General features: G+C 39.5%; 1 protein-coding gene across 2 annotated transcripts in view; it reads left to right on the top strand.

Annotated features, from left to right (window-relative positions):
• COL14A1 (collagen type XIV alpha 1 chain) overlaps nt 1–21,882 on the top strand; it is a 218,535-nt gene that overhangs the window by 107,107 nt on the left and 89,546 nt on the right. For both annotated transcript variants that reach the window (XM_004743496.3, XM_004743494.3), the window contains exons 23-31: nt 871–987; nt 9,763–9,909; nt 13,616–13,672; nt 15,090–15,229; nt 18,054–18,177; nt 18,372–18,515; nt 19,724–19,888; nt 20,678–20,716; nt 20,862–21,000. In XM_004743496.3, coding sequence (XP_004743553.2) covers nt 871–987; nt 9,763–9,909; nt 13,616–13,672; nt 15,090–15,229; nt 18,054–18,177; nt 18,372–18,515; nt 19,724–19,888; nt 20,678–20,716; nt 20,862–21,000 — 1,072 coding nt within the window. The remainder of the gene's footprint in view (nt 1–870; nt 988–9,762; nt 9,910–13,615; nt 13,673–15,089; nt 15,230–18,053; nt 18,178–18,371; nt 18,516–19,723; nt 19,889–20,677; nt 20,717–20,861; nt 21,001–21,882) is intronic.

Genomic DNA, 21,882 nt, shown 5'->3' on the forward strand with positions numbered 1-21,882 from the left:
AGTTAAAGCCATCTCCTTCAGTGGTTGATAAGTGCACATGGTATTTAATTTTTTTTATTATAAAAGTATTATAATACCAACTAGTTCCATCTATGTCATTGCAAATGGCAAGATTTCATTTTTGATGACTGCATAGTGTTCCATTATATATCTAGAGACCACATCTTCTTTAACCATTCATCTGTTGATGGACATGTAGACTCTAAGCAAAAATAAGTCCATCAGAGAAAGACAATTATCATATGGTCTCAGTGATATGAGGAATTAGAGAGGCAGGGCAGGGGGCCATGGGGGAAGGGAGGGAAAAATGAAACAAGATGGGACCAGGGAGGGAGACAAACTATAAGAGACTCTTAATCTCAGGAAACAAACTGGAGGGGAGAGCGTGGGAGGGATGGGGTGGCTGGGTGATGGACATGGGGGAGGGTATGTGCTATGGTGAGTGCTGTGAATTGTGTAAGACTGATGAATCACAGACTATACCCCTGAAACAAATAATACATTATATGGGTTTTTTTTAAAGTATATATTAATTGTGGCATATTTTAAAACACAAATAAATAAAGAGGGAAGATTAAAAATCACTCTGAATCTCACCATCCATCACATCTGGTCTGTTCCGCGTGAACAGGTATTTCCTTTTTTGTTTACAAATATCAAACAGACCTTATTATTCATAATGTTTTGCAACTGCTCTTTCCAGTTATCTTTTGTGCCCTAATTTACTGAGTTGATGGATTTCCCACCACTGGCTATGGGAATTTGGATTCTTTGAATTAGAATTTCATTATATTAACATTCACTTCAGACTTGGGGACATTTCTGGCATGGTCTGTAGTGTGATATAGGCATGCTTTTGTTTCATTCCAGTGTTCTTGGGTGTGACCAATCTTCAAGCGGACCAGATTCAGATGACCAGCTTGTGTGCCCGGTGGCAGGTGCAACGCCATGCCACTGCCTATAGGGTGGTGATAGAGTCACTCCAGGGTAAGTGCAAGCCTGATTTTGTCAGGCCCTCACGTACCCGGTTCTGTGCAAATCTCTGTGGACAACAGGTATGTAACATTAGACCAGGGCCCTCTTCTTGAGGAGACAAGATTATATTATGGACGCAGGATAGGGAGCCAGAATGATTAGTTAAGCCAACTCTTTGACCTCTCTAAGTGATCATTTTCTCATCTGTTTAATGGGTATATCCACACCGATCTTGTGGCATTCTATAAGGCTCAAGCTGAGATTAATCCACGTGAGACACTTGCAACGGTGCTTTGCACAGATTAAGCTCCAGAAAAATGTTAGCTGCTGGGTGCCTGGGTGGTTCAATGCGTTGAGTGTCTGCCTTCAGCTCAGGTCATGATCCCAAGGATCCTGGGATCGAGCCCCGCGTAAGACTCCCCATTTAGTGGGAAGCTTTCTTCTCCCTCTCCCACTCCCCCTGCTTGTGTTCCCTGTCTCTCTCTCTCTCTATCAAATAAATAAATAAATAAAAATCTTTTTAAAAAAATATGTTAGCTGCTATTGGTAGTAAGAGATACACCGCCAGGACTAACACTCAGTAGAATTATATGGTGCTATTGTTTTGGTATTTACTCCATGGGGATCTCAGTTTACTTTTAACGTTTTTCTTACTGACTCTTTATTTTGGGGGATAGTTGGTGAACAACTAACTCATTCAGGAGATGGTTTGATATATTTATGCCCTCATGGGCAGGTTTTCCAGCATTACCTTTCTCAGGTACATCTGTAATTTGGGACTTAGTTTCAAAGTTGAAACACTAAAAATGTCTGTTTATTTCAATTATAAGTTTCAAGAGCTGGGACGCCTGGGTGGCTCAGTTGGTTGGACGACTGCCTTTGGCTCAGGTCATGATCCCGGAGTCCCGGGATCGAGTCCCGCATCAGGCTCCCAGCTCCATGGGGAGTCTGCTTCGCTCTCTGACCTTCTCCTCGCTCATGCTCTCTCTCACTGCCTCTCTCTCAAATAAATAAATAAAATCTTTAAAAAAAAAAATAAGTTTCAAGAGCAACAACAAGAGCCTGATCCCCAAAAAGTGAGTTTTTAGGGGCTGTTAATCCTGTTTCCACATTATCAGCTTGGATAATGTTCAGAAGATGAGATCAAATAAAGAAAATTACTTTGATCCGATTTGTATTATCAGTAGAAAAGATGTGTCTTGTTATTTGGGGGGGGGAATCTAGAGACACTGGAGAATCCCAAGTGATTCGTCTAATCTTTCAAATTGAGTAATGAAATTGGTAAAAAAAAAAAAAAAAAAAAAAAAAAAAAACTTTCTTTATAGACAAACGATCATGGTTTCCTCATTTAAAAAATCGGGAGGAGCTAATTTTGGGGTCTGAAGGGGACTGGGCTCAGTAGCCCATGTCTTGGGTATGACTACATCCAAAGTATAGAAATCTCCCTTTGGATCCAATCCAGAGAGTGGAAAGCACAGATTAGAAGAGCGGTGAGGGCATTTGGAAATATGGGGAGAATGTGAGACTAGAACATAAGCAACACAAGGAGAGACTCCTGCCAGCCCCCGCCAAGACAGTGTCTCAAGAGATGTGCTAAGCCACTAATTCCTTGATTCCCTGTGTGTGATCCTATAAGGATTCCTTTAGCATGGCATGACTAAACATACAGGAGTGGCTTTATTCTGGAATAAACAGTGAGTAAGGCAAAGTCAGAACAAGTCATGGGGATTTTGTGGTTGTATTTAATATGATTTATGGGATGTTTAAGCAAAAGCACATGAAAACCATGCAATTGTTTGAGAAACAACTATAAAATCTTGAGCTATGTTTCATATATCTTTATAAAACCAGTTAATTCACATTTTCATATAGAAGGATTGACATTTCGTGGTATTTGTTAGACTTTAAAAAAAAATACTAAAGGGGCGCCTGGGTGGCTCAGTGGGTTGAAGCCTCTGCCTTTGGCTCAGGTCATGATCCTGGGGTCCTGGGATCAAGCCCCGCATGGTGGGGGGGGGTGGTCTCTGCTCAGCAGGGAGCCTGCTTCCTCCTCTCTCTCTCTCCGCCTGCCTCTCTGCCTAGTTGTAATCTGTCTGTCAAATAAAATAAATAAAATCTTTAAAAAAAAATACTAAGGATAAAAATCACACTCCCAAACTATCCCATAATTTTTTTAACCTTTTATATCATTTAAGAAGTTGAGATGAAGGGACCTAGGCTCCTACGGATGTTCATTGTCTTTCATAAAAATTACATAGACTGATAAAAAGATATATCAAAACTGCCTCTATCAATGGAATCCGCGAGCTCTCTAAGTCTTTTTTAAATTAAATGTCTTTAGCATTTTGCAAACTAGCGCTGGGATTTTTATCAAAGGATATGACGGATGGATCCGATAACATTGATCTGGTAGTCTAAAACCTCGAAAAGCTCTTTCTGAAGCCAAGAGCTTTGTTAGAAAAAGAAAAAAAATGAGTCCACATTTCCTTCTTATCTTCAAGTGAAGATAACTTGTACTCCGTCAGTGTTATTTCCAGGCTGCCAAAAACCTCTTCAACTGAGCTTTGATAGCCTCAATTAAACAAGAATGAACAAAGTGCTGCTCAATTGATTTTTCGTCAACATTTACAGCTGGGAGATTTATGAGCCCAATTAGCTTACATCTCATCCAGCCAGTTGTCTAACTGAGTAATATTAATTAACGGACAGCAACAGTTTCGAATTCACAGCCTCAAAGAGGGGTGTTGGGGGTAGGGAGAGCAGTAGGGAGTAGGTTTAAATATTTTAGCATATAGTTTAGATCAAGGAATAGTCTTCCTACTCTCGAGTAGAGAAGTACTGGTTGCAGTTCTTTTCCTCTTTTTTTTTTTTTTTTTTTTTTTTTTTTTTTTTTTAATTTTTTTATTTTTATAAACATATATTTTTATCCCCAGGGGTACAGGTCTGTGAATCACCAGGTTTACACACTTCACAGCACTCACCAAATCACATACCCTCCCCAATGTCCATAATCCCACCCCCTTCTCCCAACCCCCCCCCCCCCCCCGGCAACCTCAGTTTGTTTTGTGAGATTAAGAGTCACTTATGGTTTGTCTCCCTCCCAATCCCATCTTGTTTCATTTATTCTTCTACCCACTTAAGCCTCCATGTTAACATTTTGATCTCCTTCACCAATTTCTCCTACAATACTCCCCACCCCCAACTCCTGCCTCTGGCAGCCAGGGATCTGTTCTTGAGCTTGATTTTAGGTTGAGTTCCTTTATTTAACAAAGAAATGCAAGCTTTATCCCGACTGTTGCCTTGGAGGACTTCTGGTCAGATGCAGATACTTCCTCAGAGAGAGGAGTTTCCGAATCCCCTTTGTTTTAACTTTGTAAAAACCCCCCCCCCCCCCCCCCCCCCCCCCCCCCCCCCCCCCCCCCCCCGGTTCCGTATGCTGCCTGGGCAGAAATGTTAGTCCTTTCACTCCAGAGGAGACCTAGAAATGGAATCTAATTCTTACAAGTGATAGAGAAAAGCTTTGTTCCAGAGTGACCTATTTTTGAATGCTTCTTACAAATTCCTACTGTTTGACAGGTACATTTTTCCATTTATTTCTCTCTCTCTCTTAAACATAGTCCCCATGGTCTAGTCATGTGCATTTGTATTCTGAGATGAAGTCAGTTGGAGAGACCCCTGTTTTAACCATAATTGCTGGTCAACTTCTCTGGGCTTGAGTTTCTCTAAAATTACTTTTTTGAGGGCATTTATCTGAGATAATACCTACAAATTTCCAAGGTTTTTGTGAATGAAGTAGGCTGTATCATTCAGGTTTGTTTGTAAATGGTAGCAATGCAGATAAAAGGGAGTTAGGCAAAGGGTCAATTAACTCACTAATACACTGGGAAATTTGGAACAGCAGGCCCAGCTGGATCTAAGTGTTCAAACAATGCCATCAAGACTGAGTCTTGCTCTCTTCTGCTCTGTGCTTGTGCTCAGCCAGATTCTCAAGTTGGCCCCAATCAGATTCAGAATGACACCCTCCCCGCTTACAGCTTAACCAGTCTCTTGAGTGAAAAAAGAGCTTCTCTTTCTCAATTATTCCAACAAAAGTCCAGGAATTGAGTCATATTGGCTTGGCTTTGGTCACACGCCCCTAAATCTGTCACTGAGTTCAAGGGCATGAAATAAGCTGACTGGTCAGACTTGGTTGTCTCCCATCTCTGTATCTGGAGGAGAAGAAGGTTGTTATTGAGTTCTTCTCAACTCATAAAGACCAAGAGTGGGGAAGAAGAGATTCAAAGAAGGAGGAAATAGATGCAAAACAGGCAAAAACAACAGATGTCCTCTACTCATATAAATATTATGACTTTTTTTATAGCCAAGAAAAAAAAAAGGAAGAAAGAAAGATTACCAGAAGGATGAGGTCCTTTCAGGAGAGACTGAAATAAATCTGTGTTTGAGTCATTCATCCACTTGCCAAATTAAATTGTGAGCTTTGGGTTAATGGTAGGACAGACCAAAGTCAGAGACTTTTGGCTGGTCTTGGGTGGCTTAGAACCCCGTGAGACCCTCCATTGGTTCTGTTCTCCATTGGTTCTCCATTGGTTCTCTGGCATTCTGTCTCTTTCTCCAGCTATTTTTGAGTTGACTTGGCACCCAATGTTGGATATAGCATTTCCCTTTCACTTCACATATTCAGATTCTACATGGTCCCAAATACTTTATTCCCTTCCTAATCTCCATAACTTGGTGAATTTCTTTCTAGACTGTTTAAGGAAGGTTTCAAAGGATGCTCAACTTGTCTTCTGTCTTTGGGGGTTGAAATGCCAGTTTTGTGGTATCACTGACAAACAAGAATGACAGAATAGTGGAGGACCTACCTTATCAGAAAACAGATCCAAAGCAAAAGACAATATGAAACAAAACATATTCTCAAGATTAAGCTTTTTGAAGCAGTGAAATTATGATTGTGGTCAGGGTATTTGAGAGACCTGGGGACTGAAAACATTTATATCACAAAATTCCAACAGAGTATTCTAGATCCTGGATATTCTTTGCTTATGGATCTCAGTAGCTACTCATAGGGCATTCGGTGAGTCAAGCTGGTAGCATCATTACTAGCAGAATAACAACCCAGACAATGTATTTAGCCTTGCTTCATAAAAAAGAAGGCACAAAGACAGAATTTCTTCCCCCTTTCCAAAAAAATAAATTGACTCCCTGCCTTGGGCACAAGAGGTTGAGGAAATTAGTCATCATTTGATCAGTCTAAATGTTTTCCTTTAAGGCAAAGCCATTAGACTTAAGTCACACATGCCAAAAGCAACATGGATACATCCCCATTCATGCAACCCCTCTTTGTTTTTATTGGGAATTAAAGCAATACTGTCTCCCAATAATTTTACATGCTTATTCCAGTTCTCCAATGTTTTGAATTTTTTGTTTGTTTGTTAAGCAGTAAAATTTATTTATATTCTATTGTTGAGGGTCTATAAAGTACGTGAGTATCCATGACAAATAGAGATGACAGAAAAGCACTTTCTAGAATTGATTCCTGGAGAGTTCCTGGAAGTTTTTATGGAGATGGATTAATATCCATGCCATAGAATGTTTGTTTTACAGGTGACTCACAAAAGCTTGCAAGAGGCTCCAAAGTTGTGGGTAAAGTTGGAAAGAAGGAATTCGTGTGGGGTATTGAGCCTAGGAACCACAGATTGAACTTGGACATGAGCAAGGCAGAGTGCAGGGATTATAAACATTTTCTCACTTATCGAATTCCTGTCACAGTAAGATGTAATATCACAAACACCTGAACCATTTTTTTTAACTATTTCATCATTTGGTAGTATATATGATAGGAAAATTTCTAAAGTAGACCTTAATGCATTCTAAACAATTATATTACTAAAGATTACATTACAAAGTTAACTTTTGAAACTCCTTTGTAGTCTCAATAATAAAAATAAAAAAAATAAATTTCAAATTCCATTTAACAAGTAGCTTTAATTTATTTACATTTAAAAAAATCTTATTTATATTTTTAAAAGAGGATTTTGTCCGTAGACAAATTTTAAATGACATATGTCCTATTTGTTCTGATATATGTGTGCTGTAATAGATGTATGTTTTGTTCCAACATATGATTAAAATATAGATTGAAATTTAATAGGTGTTATACATTTGAAACAGAAAAATTACTACTTGACATTTTTTGTTTTGTACTATTCTATTTTTAAGCTTTCTATATTTTGTTTATATTTAATAAACTGCAATAAACATTTGGAAGGAATTCTTTTTAACCATCAGATAATATATTTAATGTATTCAATCAATGTAGTTTTTAACACAGGCTTTTTAATTCCTAGAAATAAAGCTCTGTAAGGCATTAAGTAGACAGATGCAGACTATGGGTGAAATAAATCTCAATCTAGAGCTTTTTTTTAATTTTAAGATTTTATTTATTCATTTGAAAGAGAGTGTGTGAGAAAGAGCATGAAAGGGAGAGGTCAAAGGGAGAAGCAGACTCCCTGCTGAGCCACCCAGGCGCCCGGCTGAGTTTCTTTTAAGTCATGAATGGGTAGTGAATTTTTTTCAGTTGCTTTCCATGCTTCTATTGATATGATATGTACACGTATTCATATATTTTTTAAGATTTTATTCATTTATTTGACAGAGATCACAAGTGGGCAGAGAGGCAGGCAGAGGAAGAGGGAGAAGCAGGCTCCCCGTGAGCAAGGAGCCCGATGTGGGACTCGATGCCACGACTCTGGGATCATGACCTGAGCCCAAGGCAGTCACTTAACCCACTGAGCCACCCAGATGCCCTAGAGCTTTTTAAATAATTGTTCTTTTTATGGTAGTAGTGATTCTTCCTTTTAACCAACTATCCACGTGGTTAAAAAAAAGAAAAGAAAAGAAAGAAAGAAACACTCTATGTCAATGAAGAAAATCCATTTGAAATCCCTCCGTAATCAAAGCTACCCAACAAGCAACTTTATCCCGTGGCGAGATAAAGCACTGAATCATCAGGGACCCTTCTGTGATCTCTGCCAGCTATCACATTTGCTTAATTTCCTATGTACTCCGCAGTTCTCAAACTGCTTTATTTAAAAAAAAAAAAAAACTGTACATGTGACTTCCACTATTTTATGATGTATTAGTGGAAATTACAGCCGCGTCTTTTGAGACTGTGATTTAGAGTTCTGAATTCAGTTTCAGTTCTGCTACTTAGCATATGGACTTGATTAGGTGACTAACTTTTCTGGCCTTCAGTTTCTTGTCTTTAGATTGGGGATAATTATACATTATAAGGATCAAATGAGTCGATACATATAAAATCTTTAGACGAGTCCCTGGCATGTGATAAATGCTCATTAAATATTGGCTATCATTATCGTTCTTTTTGCTGTTTCATGAAATGCACAGCACAGGACCTGGCACACAGTAAGCCCTCAGAAAATGATGAATATCCTGAATCCAGCTACCCTAGACTCCAGACACAAGAGCCAGCATCAATTTCTCCAGGAAGGCAAAGCCATCTTGCTATAAAAGTAGCCAACAGTTAAACTGGGTCTACTCGGTTCTTTGTGCTTCTGCCATGGAGACAAGAAAGAGAAGGTCCTTTGTGGAGATGCTGGATATGATTGCCTTCTGGATAGAACAAAAAGAACTTCGGAACTGGGAGTTGGGAAACAGTTCTACAGAATGTACTTACTCAGTTATGATTGTGAAAGAACAGAAAATGATTTTCAGGGGCGCCTGGGTGGCTCAGTGGGTTAAGCGGCTGCCTTCAGCTCAGGTCATGATCCTAGGGTCCTGGGATCGAGTCCTGCGCCCGGCTCTCTGCTCAGCGGGAAGTCTGCTTCTCCCTCTGCCTGCCACTCCCCCACTTACACTATCTCTCTGTCAAATAAATAAATAAAATCTTAAAAAGAGAGAGAGAGAAGAAGAAAAGAAAATGATTTTCAGAGTGGATCCAGCCTTCTCTGAGCTCCCCAGGAGTCATCATTGCCATTAAAAGAAATCATGAGTAACATTTAGAAATGAATGCCGGAAATTGGGCATTCTGGGGACTTCCTGCTATCTCAGTGCCACTTCAAACTCTTGCCTGCATTTGTGGCAGCTCCGAAAATAGTCTGGAACCCTGGATGAAGCTTCTGGGCTCCTGGAAACATACCTCTTCATCCACAGGCAGAACTACCTAGAATTTTATAATCCCTAAATCCATACCTATATTTTTATTTTTTTTAACTAGGCTCCACACCCAGTGTGGGGCTTGAACTCACCACCCTAGGATTAAGAGTCTCATGTTCTCCTGACTAAGCTAGCCAGCCCCAGCACCATACCTATATTCTTAGGCCACTGCCAGGAAGGGCTTCTTGTTGTGTGGTAGTAAGTTGTATGGGACCAAAAGCTTATGTCTTTTTGTCATTTTGTAATTGGCTAGCTGTTCTGGAGAATCATGTTGATAAGAGAATATTCTAGTTTTTAAAAAGCAAATATGCTCCCCTCCACACCTGTCCAAAAGATCAATTTTGACATACACACACAATTACATGCACTAATACTTTTCCATTAAAGGGTTGATCTCAAGAGACTTTTATTCTCATTTTTGAACATATGAAAATGTGATTTTCCGTTATTTAAAAAAAAAATCAGTGGATGTATTAACTCTTTAGAAAAAGGTACAGACCTAAAAAAGTATAATTCGTCCTGAAGGCCATGCCTATTAAGCATTTTCAAAGCAAATCGTCTACGATAGCTGTTTTTAAAAATTTCACATCTGTATGTTTTGTTTTATGATAGACACAAAAAAGCAAGAAGCCACTGTGGGTGGAGGAACAACCAGGCATTGCTTCTATGGACTTCAGCCTGATTCAGAATATAAAATCAGTGTTTACACAAAGCTTCAGGAGATCGAGGGACCCAGTGTCAGCATAATGGAAAAAACACGTAAGTCAAGTGTGTCCTCTCCTGCTCCCTGTCTCCATAGACAAATAGTATTTTAGGCATCCTGTTTTGGTTCAAAACCTTTATTCCACTTAGAAAAATGTTAGCTTTTGCTGCCCAGGGATATCTGTAATACAAGTTTTCTTCCTCTTCTCCGGTCCCATAATTCACTGCATATGGCCCACTGATGTCATCTGGATGGGTTTTTTCCACCCTCCATATGTTTCACAAAGGACTGTAAGGCCATATGATAGCAAAGGGCTTGAAACAATGACCTTTTTTGTGATCTATATCCATAAGGAACGTTTGTGGTATGCAGAGTGTGAAATGAAGTTTAAGGACCGGGTCTTGACATTCAAACAATGGCATATTACCACAGCTATGAGGCGGGAATGGAGCCAAGATGTTCCAAATGGCTGACCCTCGAGTTATTCCCTACTTAAGAGGCTCTTGCACTTTTTCCAAGTTGGCTACAGATCTGATGTACTGAAGGGAAAGGCAAAGTATAAAATTAAAACAAAGCACTTTTTACATGTTCTAAAGACCAAGGAGAGTGTGAACTTCTTGGAATGGATTTTAATCAGAGATTCCTGACGTAAAGGCCACTAACAGGAAAATGGTTTTGATTGTAGTGAATTCTGGGGAAACTTGTGTGCTTGACTCAGTATCTGGAACTTAGAAGTCCCTGAGGATTTGTATCTGAATAGGTGGTGGGTGATGGGTTTTCCTGGTGGCCCCTCTGTCATATATCTGACATTTGGAAAGTTCTGTCTATGTAAAGGTCTTTCAGTTGGTCTGGCACAGGCAGCAGGAAATCATCAGCAATGTGTGACCTTCAAAAACAGACAGTGAAAGCATAATAAATGGCATCATGCAATTTTTTTCTGAAATGAAGATTTATTTCCTAACACTAAAATATTTCACATTTTATATTGCATGTAGTTTTGAGGGATAATCTATATATCGTAAAATTTACCTATTTTAAATGTACAACTCAATGATTTTTAGTACATTTAAAGAGTTGTATAGCCATTATCACAACCCAAAGAGTTCATTCATACTCATTTACACTCCTCTGTCCCAGGCTATTTACTTTCTTTTCTTATCCATTTACCTTCTCTGGACATTCCAAAGATAGATCTGCCCTCTTTTACTTAGCATGTGTTTTTGAGGTTAATCATGTTGTGGGATGTGTCTGTTGTATGTTTCTTTTTATGGCTGATTAGAATTCTGTTATGTAGATAGAGGATCACATTATTTTGAAGTTACTAGGGGCCTGGTAATGCACAAGATTTCAAGTCAAACAATTTGATTGGGACCCTTTCTAATATCGTGGCCTCGAGCAGTTCCACATCTCTGAGCTGCTTTTTGCTCAGCAATAGAAATTAACTACTTGCTCTCTTATCCTGTGTGGTGGTGGTAAAGATCCAGGACAACCTGCTGAGGAACTTTTCTACCTGTATCTTACTGAGCAAGTATTCGATATCACCATGGCTATCTCCCTAGAAGTCACAAACTGATGGCCATGGGTTCGATATCACCGTGAAAAAGATTTTCTCTGAGCCATACATTCCCCCTACCCAGGCTTTAAAGAATCTGTTGAAAGTCGGAAAGAGTTGACAACCCAGGACACACATATTGTGGTGCCAATCTGCTGAGACCAACTGCTGTCTCTTTTACACATTATATGTGCTCTCAAGTTTGCTTCTCCTTAATGTTTATGCAGGTTCTTTGCTCATTTTTGTTACTTGCCTGACCTTTAAAAATATATGAGTTTATGATCCCTAGCCTACTTCAGCATCCCTTAACCTTAGCTCCACAAGTCTTAACTACCCATCCTGGGTTAATTGGGTTAGCTCCGTTTGATGTGCTTCCCTTATGTTGGGAATATCTGTCTTCTGGTAGCTTCAACCCACTGGCTCTACTTCAACCTTCTGAATCAATGCAGATCAAGACTGCTCCCTCTCCTGTGGGACAGCCCCTCGCACACTGACGACAGGAACCATCTATATGCCACACAGAGGATATAAGCATATGTCACCAGTTCACTGTGGTTCTTCCTACCCAAAAGAGTCTTTGGTCAGAAGTTCTGCCCAAACACATTGATCTGTCTGCCATTGCTTCTCACTGATTTGGTTCCTAGGACTTAGAACTTAGGATATGCTTCAGTTTCCCACAATAAAGAAGATGGACCCATTATAAAGATGACCCACTACTTCCACAGATTTTAAGATAAATACATCTGGCTTTAGAAGCATTTTATGGTGCTTTCAAGAAAGTTTTACAGTCCTAGTTTTGGTATTAAGATTTCTCACTTTTTATTATACTTTTTATCTTCAAAAATTGCCTTTAAAAAATAAAAGTGATAGATATCCATAATAATGGAACAGAAGGGAAAAAGTATTTAGTTGACTTCCCTCTTTCCCTGGTATTCCTTTCCACAAGTACCCATTTGTAACAGCTTTGTCTCCTTCCAGAATTCTCCCTAATCTATCTATCTATTTAATCTGTATCTATATAGAGATATAGAGATATGTTGATATATATCAGATACATGTATATCTGATAGATTTCTCGACATTTCACAAATAGGATCATAGTATGGTGTTCTGTGACTTGCTTCATTTCACATACTAATTAATCTCAAACATTTTTCCATATTGGTAATATATAGTTAGCTCATTTTTTAAAATGTCAAATTATTTTACTCAAAGAATTGTATTTTATTGCCTCTTAGAATTGGAAGAGGCCTTAAAATTAAAATTCATATCTCTCAACCTTTCTGCCAGTGAAGGAATCCCTTTTATTACATTCCTGACCAAGCAATCAGTCTGCCTGAACTCAGATCTTTCCAGCCAATTGGTGCTCACCTGTCTCAGAGTGAACGTCTATAATTGGTTGAGAGTTTTCCCTCATGTTAATCTGGGAAATAAAAAGAGTTTTCTCAGTTTTTCTTACCTTTTTAGAGCCAAATAAGAACAAGAAAAGAATATAGTAACATTTAAGATGCTTACCTAGTGACGCCATAATTTCCTTGCTCTGTGCCACATGAACTGCTGTGAAAGTCACAGCTCTCATGTACCTACCCCCTGTTCCTTTAGCCAATCACTCTTTGCGTATTACATGAACTTCTCAACCCTCATCAACTAGGTTGAACTGATCTGGACACACGGTAGCCTCCCAATGTCTTGCTGTTTGGTCCTTAAAACTGGAAGTTTTCCAAATAGAGTCTGAGCAGAAGAGAGGGCAAATCAGATTCCCCTGGGGACCACATCCTGGGGATTTAGGGTGAGAAGGGGGAAAGTGCTATTGAACAAGGATTGATGGTCAGTCAGTCCTTAGGCAGAATAGAAACGAAGTTTATTGTATGTGTGAAAGCAGCCAGAGACTAATCTGAAATGGGTTGGCAAGTCATGCCTTAAATCACTATCAGAACCACTTTGTAGTTGACAGTTTGATTACATTGACTCCTGCTGGGTAAACTGAATTGTGGCAAAATGGCATTTCAAGCTTTCAGTCTGAGTTTTAGGGGAAAGATGGAGCCAGTTTTCACAGGCCGTGGCTAATGTATAGTAGTCACTAACTTCCCTAAATTCTCCAAGAAGACAATGGTCAAACTCATTGACTTTCCTGAAGAATTATTACTCCATGACCTCCCTCTCTTCACCACAGACATGATGGCTAATCCATGTTCCTTTTCCCTCTACAGAGTCACCTCCTACTCAGCCACCTACTTTTCCTCCAACCATTCCACCAGCAAAAGAAGGTAAAAGGATAATACGATAATGCTCTGATTTTTAGGTTCAGGTTTTCTGTTGCTTTTGTTTATTAAACAAACATTAAGAAGTAGAAAAGGGTATTAGGAAGAAAATTAGGAACACAATTTCTATCTCAGAGGTAATCCCTTCATGCCTTTTGATGTATTTTTTTCTTTGATTTATTACAGAAATTTTTCTTTTGAGTATATTTTCACATAGACTTGGCTCTCATTTCAAAGTTGAAATCTAAACTTGATTTCATTTTTCTTCAGTAACAGAGGACCACATTTTCTCTAATAAGCTTAGAGTTAGCAGATCTTGTGATCCCTTTCAGCTCTAAATTCAAACCATAAATTTGTAAAATTTTCTAAATCTCAGAACTTAGAAGAACAACCTTACCAGATCTTTATTGTCCCTGGAGTATTACCTCACCTGGAGATGGTTTAGTCTATATTATAAATAGCTTTAAGGGGATGAAGTTGCACTTAATAAAACAAAAACCAAGTGAAATTTTTTTTTCCTAGAGAAAAGAAAAAGGCACATTATCTCATAGAATATTTATGTGCAACTGGCCTAAGATTGAAAGATTCAGATTATTGAAGAGTAAATTGTTTATTTCATCATAAAACAGTCAACCACAAAGATCCACACTACAAAGGAGAAGATAGGCATAGATAATCTGAAATAGCACAGGGTACCAACAAAGGACTACTGAAAAGTGCTTTTGGTGGAGTGGCCTTTTGTTGGTGTTTTTTTTGCTTGCTATTTTGGTATCAGTAATAACTATTGATAATAGTCTCCCTGAGCTAGCATTAGCATACATTTTTTGACAAGTACCAATGGGCGGCAGAAAAGCATAGACAGATTTTAGAGCAAGGCTGGAATGAAGCCAGGAGATTAATCTGCTTCCTTTATGTCCTGTGCCTTCCTTCTGAATTTGAATTTCTCTGAAGTCACTGTCTCAATAAGCAGAGTACCTACTACCTAGAGTAGTAGCTTGGACTTTCTTCTAATAAGTGGGTACGAGAGAGTGTTTTTTTGCTACTTATGTCTCTAAATCACTTTGGTTCCTCATTTTTTTATTTTTCATTTTCTATTTCTATTTCTATTCTATATCACTTCGGTTCCTCGTTTTTCTATTCTTTAATTTTCTATTTTGAGGAGCTGAGATTGGTGGATTTTTTCCCTCCATAATTCCACATGTTTGATAAAAACTTCTCAGTCATGAAGTGTAGCTCTCCCTTGGCTACAGGAAAGAAATGATTGTCAGGAAGTATAATGAGCAAGAACTTAGAATGTGATATATACCTTTCCTTTGGGAAAGAACTGTAGTTACCAGAAGGAAACCATCATATGCTTTGTTGGTTGTAATAACTACTATGTTTTCCTCTTATCTCTAATTCAAATGTCATTCCTGTTCTTCAGTATGCAGAGCTGCCAAGGCAGATCTGGTATTTATGGTGGATGGATCCTGGAGTATTGGAGATGAGAATTTCAATAAGATCATTAACTTTCTGTACAGCACTGTTGGAGCCCTGAACAAGATCGGTGCAGATGGAACTCAAGTAAGGCCAACTGAACAATCTCTAATTCATTCTGTGCATTAAAAAGTTATCCGAAGCTATTGTTATGGCTGCTTGTCAGTTGATACGGGTAATATATCAGTGATCAGTTCTGACCCTAAATGGGAGGATAGACCAGTCTGGGTTTGGAAGCAGCCTACTGATGCCTGATAGAGTTTGAGAAGATGCTGTTCCTTAAAAAGCTATTGAGTTCAGGGACGCCTGGGTGGCTCAATTGGTTAAGCAGCTGCCTTTGCCTCAGGTCATGATCCCAGGGTCCTGGGATCGAGTCCCATATTGGGCTCCTTGCTCGGCAGGGAGCCTGCTTCTCCCTCTGCCTGCCATTCTGTCTGCCTGTGCTTGCTCTCTCTCCCTCTCTCTCTCTGACAAATAAAAAAACAAACAAACCAAAAAAAAGCTATTGCGTTCAGCAAACTAAGAAAGGTTAGAATGGCCACATCAGTAGATGTTTCTTTTTTCTTTTTCTTTTTTTTAATTTGACAGAGGGAGAGAGATCACAAGCAGGCAGAGCAGCAGGCAGAGAGAGAAGGGGGAAGCAAGCTCCCCGCTGAGCAGAGAGCCCAATGTGGGGCTTGATCCCAGGACCCTGAAATCATGACCTGGGCTGAAGGCAGAGGCTTTAACCCACTGAGCCACCAAGGCACCCCAGTAGATGTTTAAGAATAAATCCAATATTTTCTCTGTCCTCAAGGACAATAAAATCTTAAAAGAGAAAGGTTATAGCCATAAATTCCTATAGATCAAGAAACACATAAAATATAAACCTAATTTATCCTCAGTCAAATAAAATTTATTAAGGATTTATTCTCAGTAAGTACTCTACCTGGTCAGGTAGAATACTGTCATAATGCTTATGACAATGTCCGCAGTTTCAGAGTGCTCAGAATCTGAAAGTCAGGGAGAGGATGAGGATGAGAAACAGATGGAAAAATAGACAACAAATAAATTCACAAGGTAGGGATGCAAGCTATGAAAACAGTTATGTGATTTTAAATTCACTGAAGGTTATTTTAAATTGGGGGGGGGTATTTTAAGTTGTGTGGTCCACAAAGACCTCTTTGAGAAGGTGGCCTTTGAACTGAGATGTGAATGATGTAGAGAATGCTTAGAGTAGAATTTCCAGAAAAGGAAGATGGTAAGTGCAAAGGACCCAAGATGAAAATGAGTTTTGAGGCTTTAGATGCTAAAACTTGTGGCTAGAACACAGTGGATGAGCATGGCAAGGGAGGAGAGTAGGAAACAGCTGGAAGGAAAAGAGAAAACCAGCTCATCTTGACCTTCATGAACCACTGAAGGAGCTGATGTTAACGTAAATGCAGTGGGAAGCCACTGGAAAGTTTTGGTGTTTTTTTAAGATTTATGTATTTACTTGAGAGAGAGAGGATGCATGCCAGGAGTGGGGGGCGGGGAAGACTCCTGGCAGAGCACAGAGTGCATGCGGGGCTCCATCCCACAACCCTGAGATCACGACCTGAGTCAAAACCAAGAGTCGGACGCTCGACCAACTGAGCCACCCAGGCGCCCCTGCCACTGGAAAGTTTTAAGGAGAGAAGATCTGATTTGCTTTCTTAAAAAGGTCATTCTGACTGCTTTGTGGAGCATGAAGAGTAACCCGGGTAAGAGTGGACACAGAGAGACCATAGTCCAATGCAAGATGAGCTGGAGGCCTGGACATGGGTGGTAGCAAAAAGATGCATGGGTAGGAACAGATTCAGAATGTATCATGGAAGAATGGCTGAGAAAATTTGGTTATGAAGGAAACCATAAGAAAAAAATAGAGTAGGTGCTGAGGCATTTCGGGGAAGGAGGAATTTTTTTGTATAGAGGGGTCAGATGTGGTTCCCTTAGAGATGGTGATATCGGCAGCAGTGGCCCTTGAAAGCTGGTAGCAGCTGAAGGCTCACACAGTCAAAGAAAGTACTTTGAAGATGCTGTATTTATTCCCGCCCATGAAAACCAACCAAACAAACAAAAAAATCCAGTAAGTCAAAGATGGCCCCCAAATTCCACTGGAAGAAAAGCAAACTATAGGAAATGAAGCCAAGAAGGCTTGTAGTGTAGTAGTTGAAACGTAGATTTTGGAGGTGCCTGGGTGGCTCAGTCAGTTGGGTGTCCGACTCTTGATTTTGGCTGAAGTCATGATCTCAGGGTCTTGAGGTGGAGCCCTGCACCGGCTCTGTGCTCAGCGGGGAGTCTCCTTAAGACACTCACCCTCCCTCTGCCCCTCCACTTACTCTCTAAATAAATAAATAAATAGATAGATAAAATCTTAAAAAAAAAAAAAAAGAACACGGATTTTGAAGTAGCATTTACTTGGCTTCAACTGTGGGTTCCGCCAAAGGTCACTCTTGGGATTTTGTGCAAGGCACGTGACTTTGAGTGCCTCTGTCTTCTCCTGTGTAAAACAGTGAAACAGTAGTAATTAGTTCACAGGTTTGTTTCATGAGGACGTCCTTGGAAAGAATCCCCCTCCCATTCTCTTTGTCAAATTACAGGACTGCTTTTTTTTTTGCCCCCCACCTGTCAAACAAGGTAGCAAAAGGCCTACATACTTTGGAAAGAGATTGTTATGAGACTGAGAGAAATTATTTAAAAATAACCTGCTTCCTGAAAAATACTTAGAGAACAAAAGATCTATTTAATGTGTGGTCAGATTTGCTCTGCAACCTCTGTGAAATTTTAAACCAAGGAAAGTGTGGTTTGGATTAAAAAAGAAATTAAAATTGTAGGTTTAATCATGCCATTGTGTGGGCTCGCTGGAGGAAGTCTGTACATATGTGAACACTAACACATTGTCTCTCCCCAGGTTGCGATGGTTCAGTTCACTGACGACCCCAGAACAGAATTTAAACTCAATGCCTACAATACCAAAGAGACCCTTCTTGATGCAATTAAACGTATTTCATACAAAGGAGGAAATACAAAAACAGGTGAGAACAACAAATACAACAAAAGCAAAGACTCAAAGTAAGTCCTCATTAGTAATTACTGAAATGACTTTTTGGAGGCATAAGAATATAGATTTTTTGAAAAGATGTTTCACTGATCCCAGAACTTCTGCCTGCCTTTCCCCAGTGAAATCAAAGGAGGAATGAAATTGAACAGTTGCCTTCCTCTGTTTCAGGAAAAGCCATCAAGCATGTCCGAGATAGTTTGTTCACTGCAGAATCAGGAACCAGAAGAGGCATCCCCAAGGTCATCGTGGTTATAACTGATGGAAGGTCACAAGATGATGTGAACAAAATCTCTGGCGAGATGCAATCAAATGGTAAGTTTCACACCGATGCCATCAAATGGTGAGCCACGGATAGTAACGTTACCATTGCTTTCAGAATACAAATGTATCGGCCACATCAGAATGACTTAAATGTTTCTAAGTCTTTCTTAATAGTTAATCAAAATCTTTCATAATATTAACTAGAAAATGTGATTTTTAAAAAAATTTCTGAGTTACAAATCTAATATTTGGCTATGTTTTCTTTTTTTTATTAAATTTTTTAGTTTTTTACCAAACTGAGGGTTGCTGGGGGAGGGGGGTTGGGAGAAGGGGGGTGGGGTTATGGACATTGGGGAGGGTATGTGCTATGGTGAGTGCTGTGAAGTGTGTAAACTTGGTGATTCACAGACCTGTACCCCTGGGGATAAAAAATATATTATATATTTATAAAAAATAAAAAATTAAAAAAAAATTTTAGTTTTTAAATTTATTTTCAGTGTAACAGAATTCATTATTTATGCACCACACCTAGTGCTCCATGCAATATGTGCCCTCCATATTACCCACCACCAGGCTGTATTTTCTCCAATATTTTTGTTACATACAGAAGGCCCTATATAGGAAATTATAATAATTAAGACCAATACTGTGAAAAGGACAATCCTGGAGGTCCAGGGAGGGAACCAATCACAGAAACTCCTCAGCCTCCTCATCCGTAGCATGGAGATTCTCATAGAATTATCACAAAGACTATATTTTTTAAGACATGCCTGGTAAACAGTAATTGAACATTTATTTGCCAAGCGTGGCACCATGACCCACCTCAGCCTGCTAGTCTATTAATATTTCAGGTTTTACATGTCAAAAAAAAAAAAAAAAAAACCCTGAGACCTGAGATAAAGTTTCTCTGTCTCAATTACACTTTATCCCCTAAACCTTAAATGATTATTAGTATATATAGATATATAGCATAAAGATGTTCCTCCGATAACAACTATTTCATCTTAAGCAGTCATTGGGGACATTGGCCACCTTGGGTTTTGTTTAAAATGGAAAATTGCTTAGGGGAGGATGGAATAGTTATTACATGGGGCATGTGCCCGTGCAGAGTTCTGATGGACTGTGAAAAATGAATTCTCCACCCCCCACCAGGTCTCCTTCATAAACACATTTTAAACACCGGGAGGCGGCTTACATTGCATGATTTTGTATTTTGCACAGTTTAAAATAATCAGCCCTGTCTTTCCCTCCTGCCGCAGGCTACAGCATCTTCGCCGTTGGAGTGGCCGATGCAGATTACTCAGAGCTGGTGAGCATCGGCAGCAAGCCCAGCTCACGGCACGTCTTCTTTGTGGATGACTTTGACGCCTTTAAGAAAATTGAAGACGAGTTGATTACTTTTGTCTGCGAAACCGCATCAGCAAGTTAGTTCTTTGGAATTTACTTAACTCGAGTTGCTCAATGGCTGAAATAGTTCATACCAGTTAAATAATGAGTCCCATCTTGATCTGAGAAAAGAATATGGACTCACAGGCTGTTTATTACACAGACATTAAGTTTTGTGGTTTTGAACATTTGGAAATAAGCCTCCACTCTCCCCCGTTTAGGGTTTTCGGTGGATCAAACTTTCCCTCAAGAGAGGAGAGTCTAGGTCTAAAAGCAACTCTGCCTAAACAGCTGTAGCCAATGGTTTTCAAAATGTAGCAACACTGCTCATTGGGGTCATCCATTAGAATGTGACTTCTCGGGGCGCCTGGGTGGCTCAGTGGGTTAAGCCTCTACCTTTGGCTCAGGTCATGATCTCAGGGTCCTGGGATCGAGTTCCACATCAGGCTCTCTTTTCAGCAGGGAACCTGCTTCCCCTTCTCTTTCTGCCTGCCTCTCTGCCTACTTGTGATCTCTATCAAATAAATAAATAAAATCTTTTAGAATTCGACTTCTCCCAATGCATGCTCTTAAGAGACCGCTGTAGATTTTAATAGACCCAAGAGAGGAGAAGGGAGCTGTGCCCTTTCAGTGGAAGCAGGCCGAGGGAGAGCATTTCAATCTTTAGGAATCTGTCCAAACAGAAAACCATAGCCACATATGGTTTGGATTCCCTTCACAGCTGACTTCCTCAAAGATTATGTTAGCTTCCTGTTCTTTGGATGGGGAAAGAATATGTTTGGGAAATATCTAAATTAGGGTTTTATATTGTGTGTTTTGTTTCCTAGCCTGCCCGCTGGTATACAAAGATGGCGTTGATATAGCAGGTATGCAATTATCACTTTTTTTAACCAAATACGTTTGGGAACTACAAAACAGGGCCAGATTTTTTTTTTTTTTACCTTTAAAAAACTAATATTGAAATTTAAAATCCTAAAATGTCTGTTTCTCTCTCTCTCTCTCTCACTTTAGGATTTAAGATGATGGAAATGTTTGGTTTGGTTGAAAAGGATTTTTCATCTGTGGAAGGGGTTTCCATGGAGCCTGGTACCTTCAATGTGTATCCGTGTTACCGAATTCATAAAGATGCTCTGGTTTCCCAGCCAACCAAGTATGTTTCCCTTGTAGGACAGTAAAGCCAATCCTTGGTTATTGTATCTCAAAGCGAAAATGATATCAACTTGAAACACACTGTTATAGTTCCCGGGAGGATTTTCCATGATGATAAGAGCGAACGATTAGATGTCTTTGTTTAAAAACATCAGAGTCACCCATGATGCCGGCTGAACTTTAGTCTAAGAAAATATATAAAGATAATTGATCTTTACCAGCACTACCATATACCAGGCATTGTTCTAAGCCCTTATGCACCTTAATTCACTCAAAGCTCCAAACAGCTCTGTGCCTTAAATTTACTTATTCTCTCAGTTCTAGAAATAATGAAACCGAAGCACGAAGTTAAATGACTTGAGTGAGATCACATGGTTTGTTTAGTGAAAATGCTGGGATTGACATCTGGCAATCAGGCCCCAGAGCCCACACCCTGAATCTTGTCATGCTAGTGCCTTTAATTCGGCTTATTTTTCGTTTTTGAGAAGTCACAACAGCAACTCCATTGTAGCAGAAGAGTAGTATCAGATGTGTGTACAAACCACATTATCTAATTGCTATAGAGCTCGTAGCGCACATAGGATTCCTGGACCCATTTACAGCAAATCCCTGGTTCAAGGGATCATCTCTCAAGATGTTCTCTGCTATTTTGCATTCCAACGTGAAACATTTTCAGTGTCCAGATGTTGACTTAGTGTGCACCTGTGCACGGACCAATGGGAGAGATCATATTCGAGTATTAAATTCACCTATCCAAAAATGTTTATGCAAGTTGCTTTGCTAGCTTCTTTGAAAATATTAGTTATTAAATTCTAGCCTATTACAGTACTATCCAAATTATTGTATTGTGCTTCATTTGGGAGGAAAACATTTGAAATAAGTA

The sequence above is a fragment of the Mustela putorius genome, unplaced genomic scaffold (genome assembly GCF_011764305.1).
Source record: "Mustela putorius furo isolate JIRA1106 unplaced genomic scaffold, ASM1176430v1.1 tig00000228_pilon_pilon_pilon, whole genome shotgun sequence".
In the NCBI taxonomy this organism is placed as follows: Eukaryota; Metazoa; Chordata; class Mammalia; order Carnivora; family Mustelidae; genus Mustela; species Mustela putorius.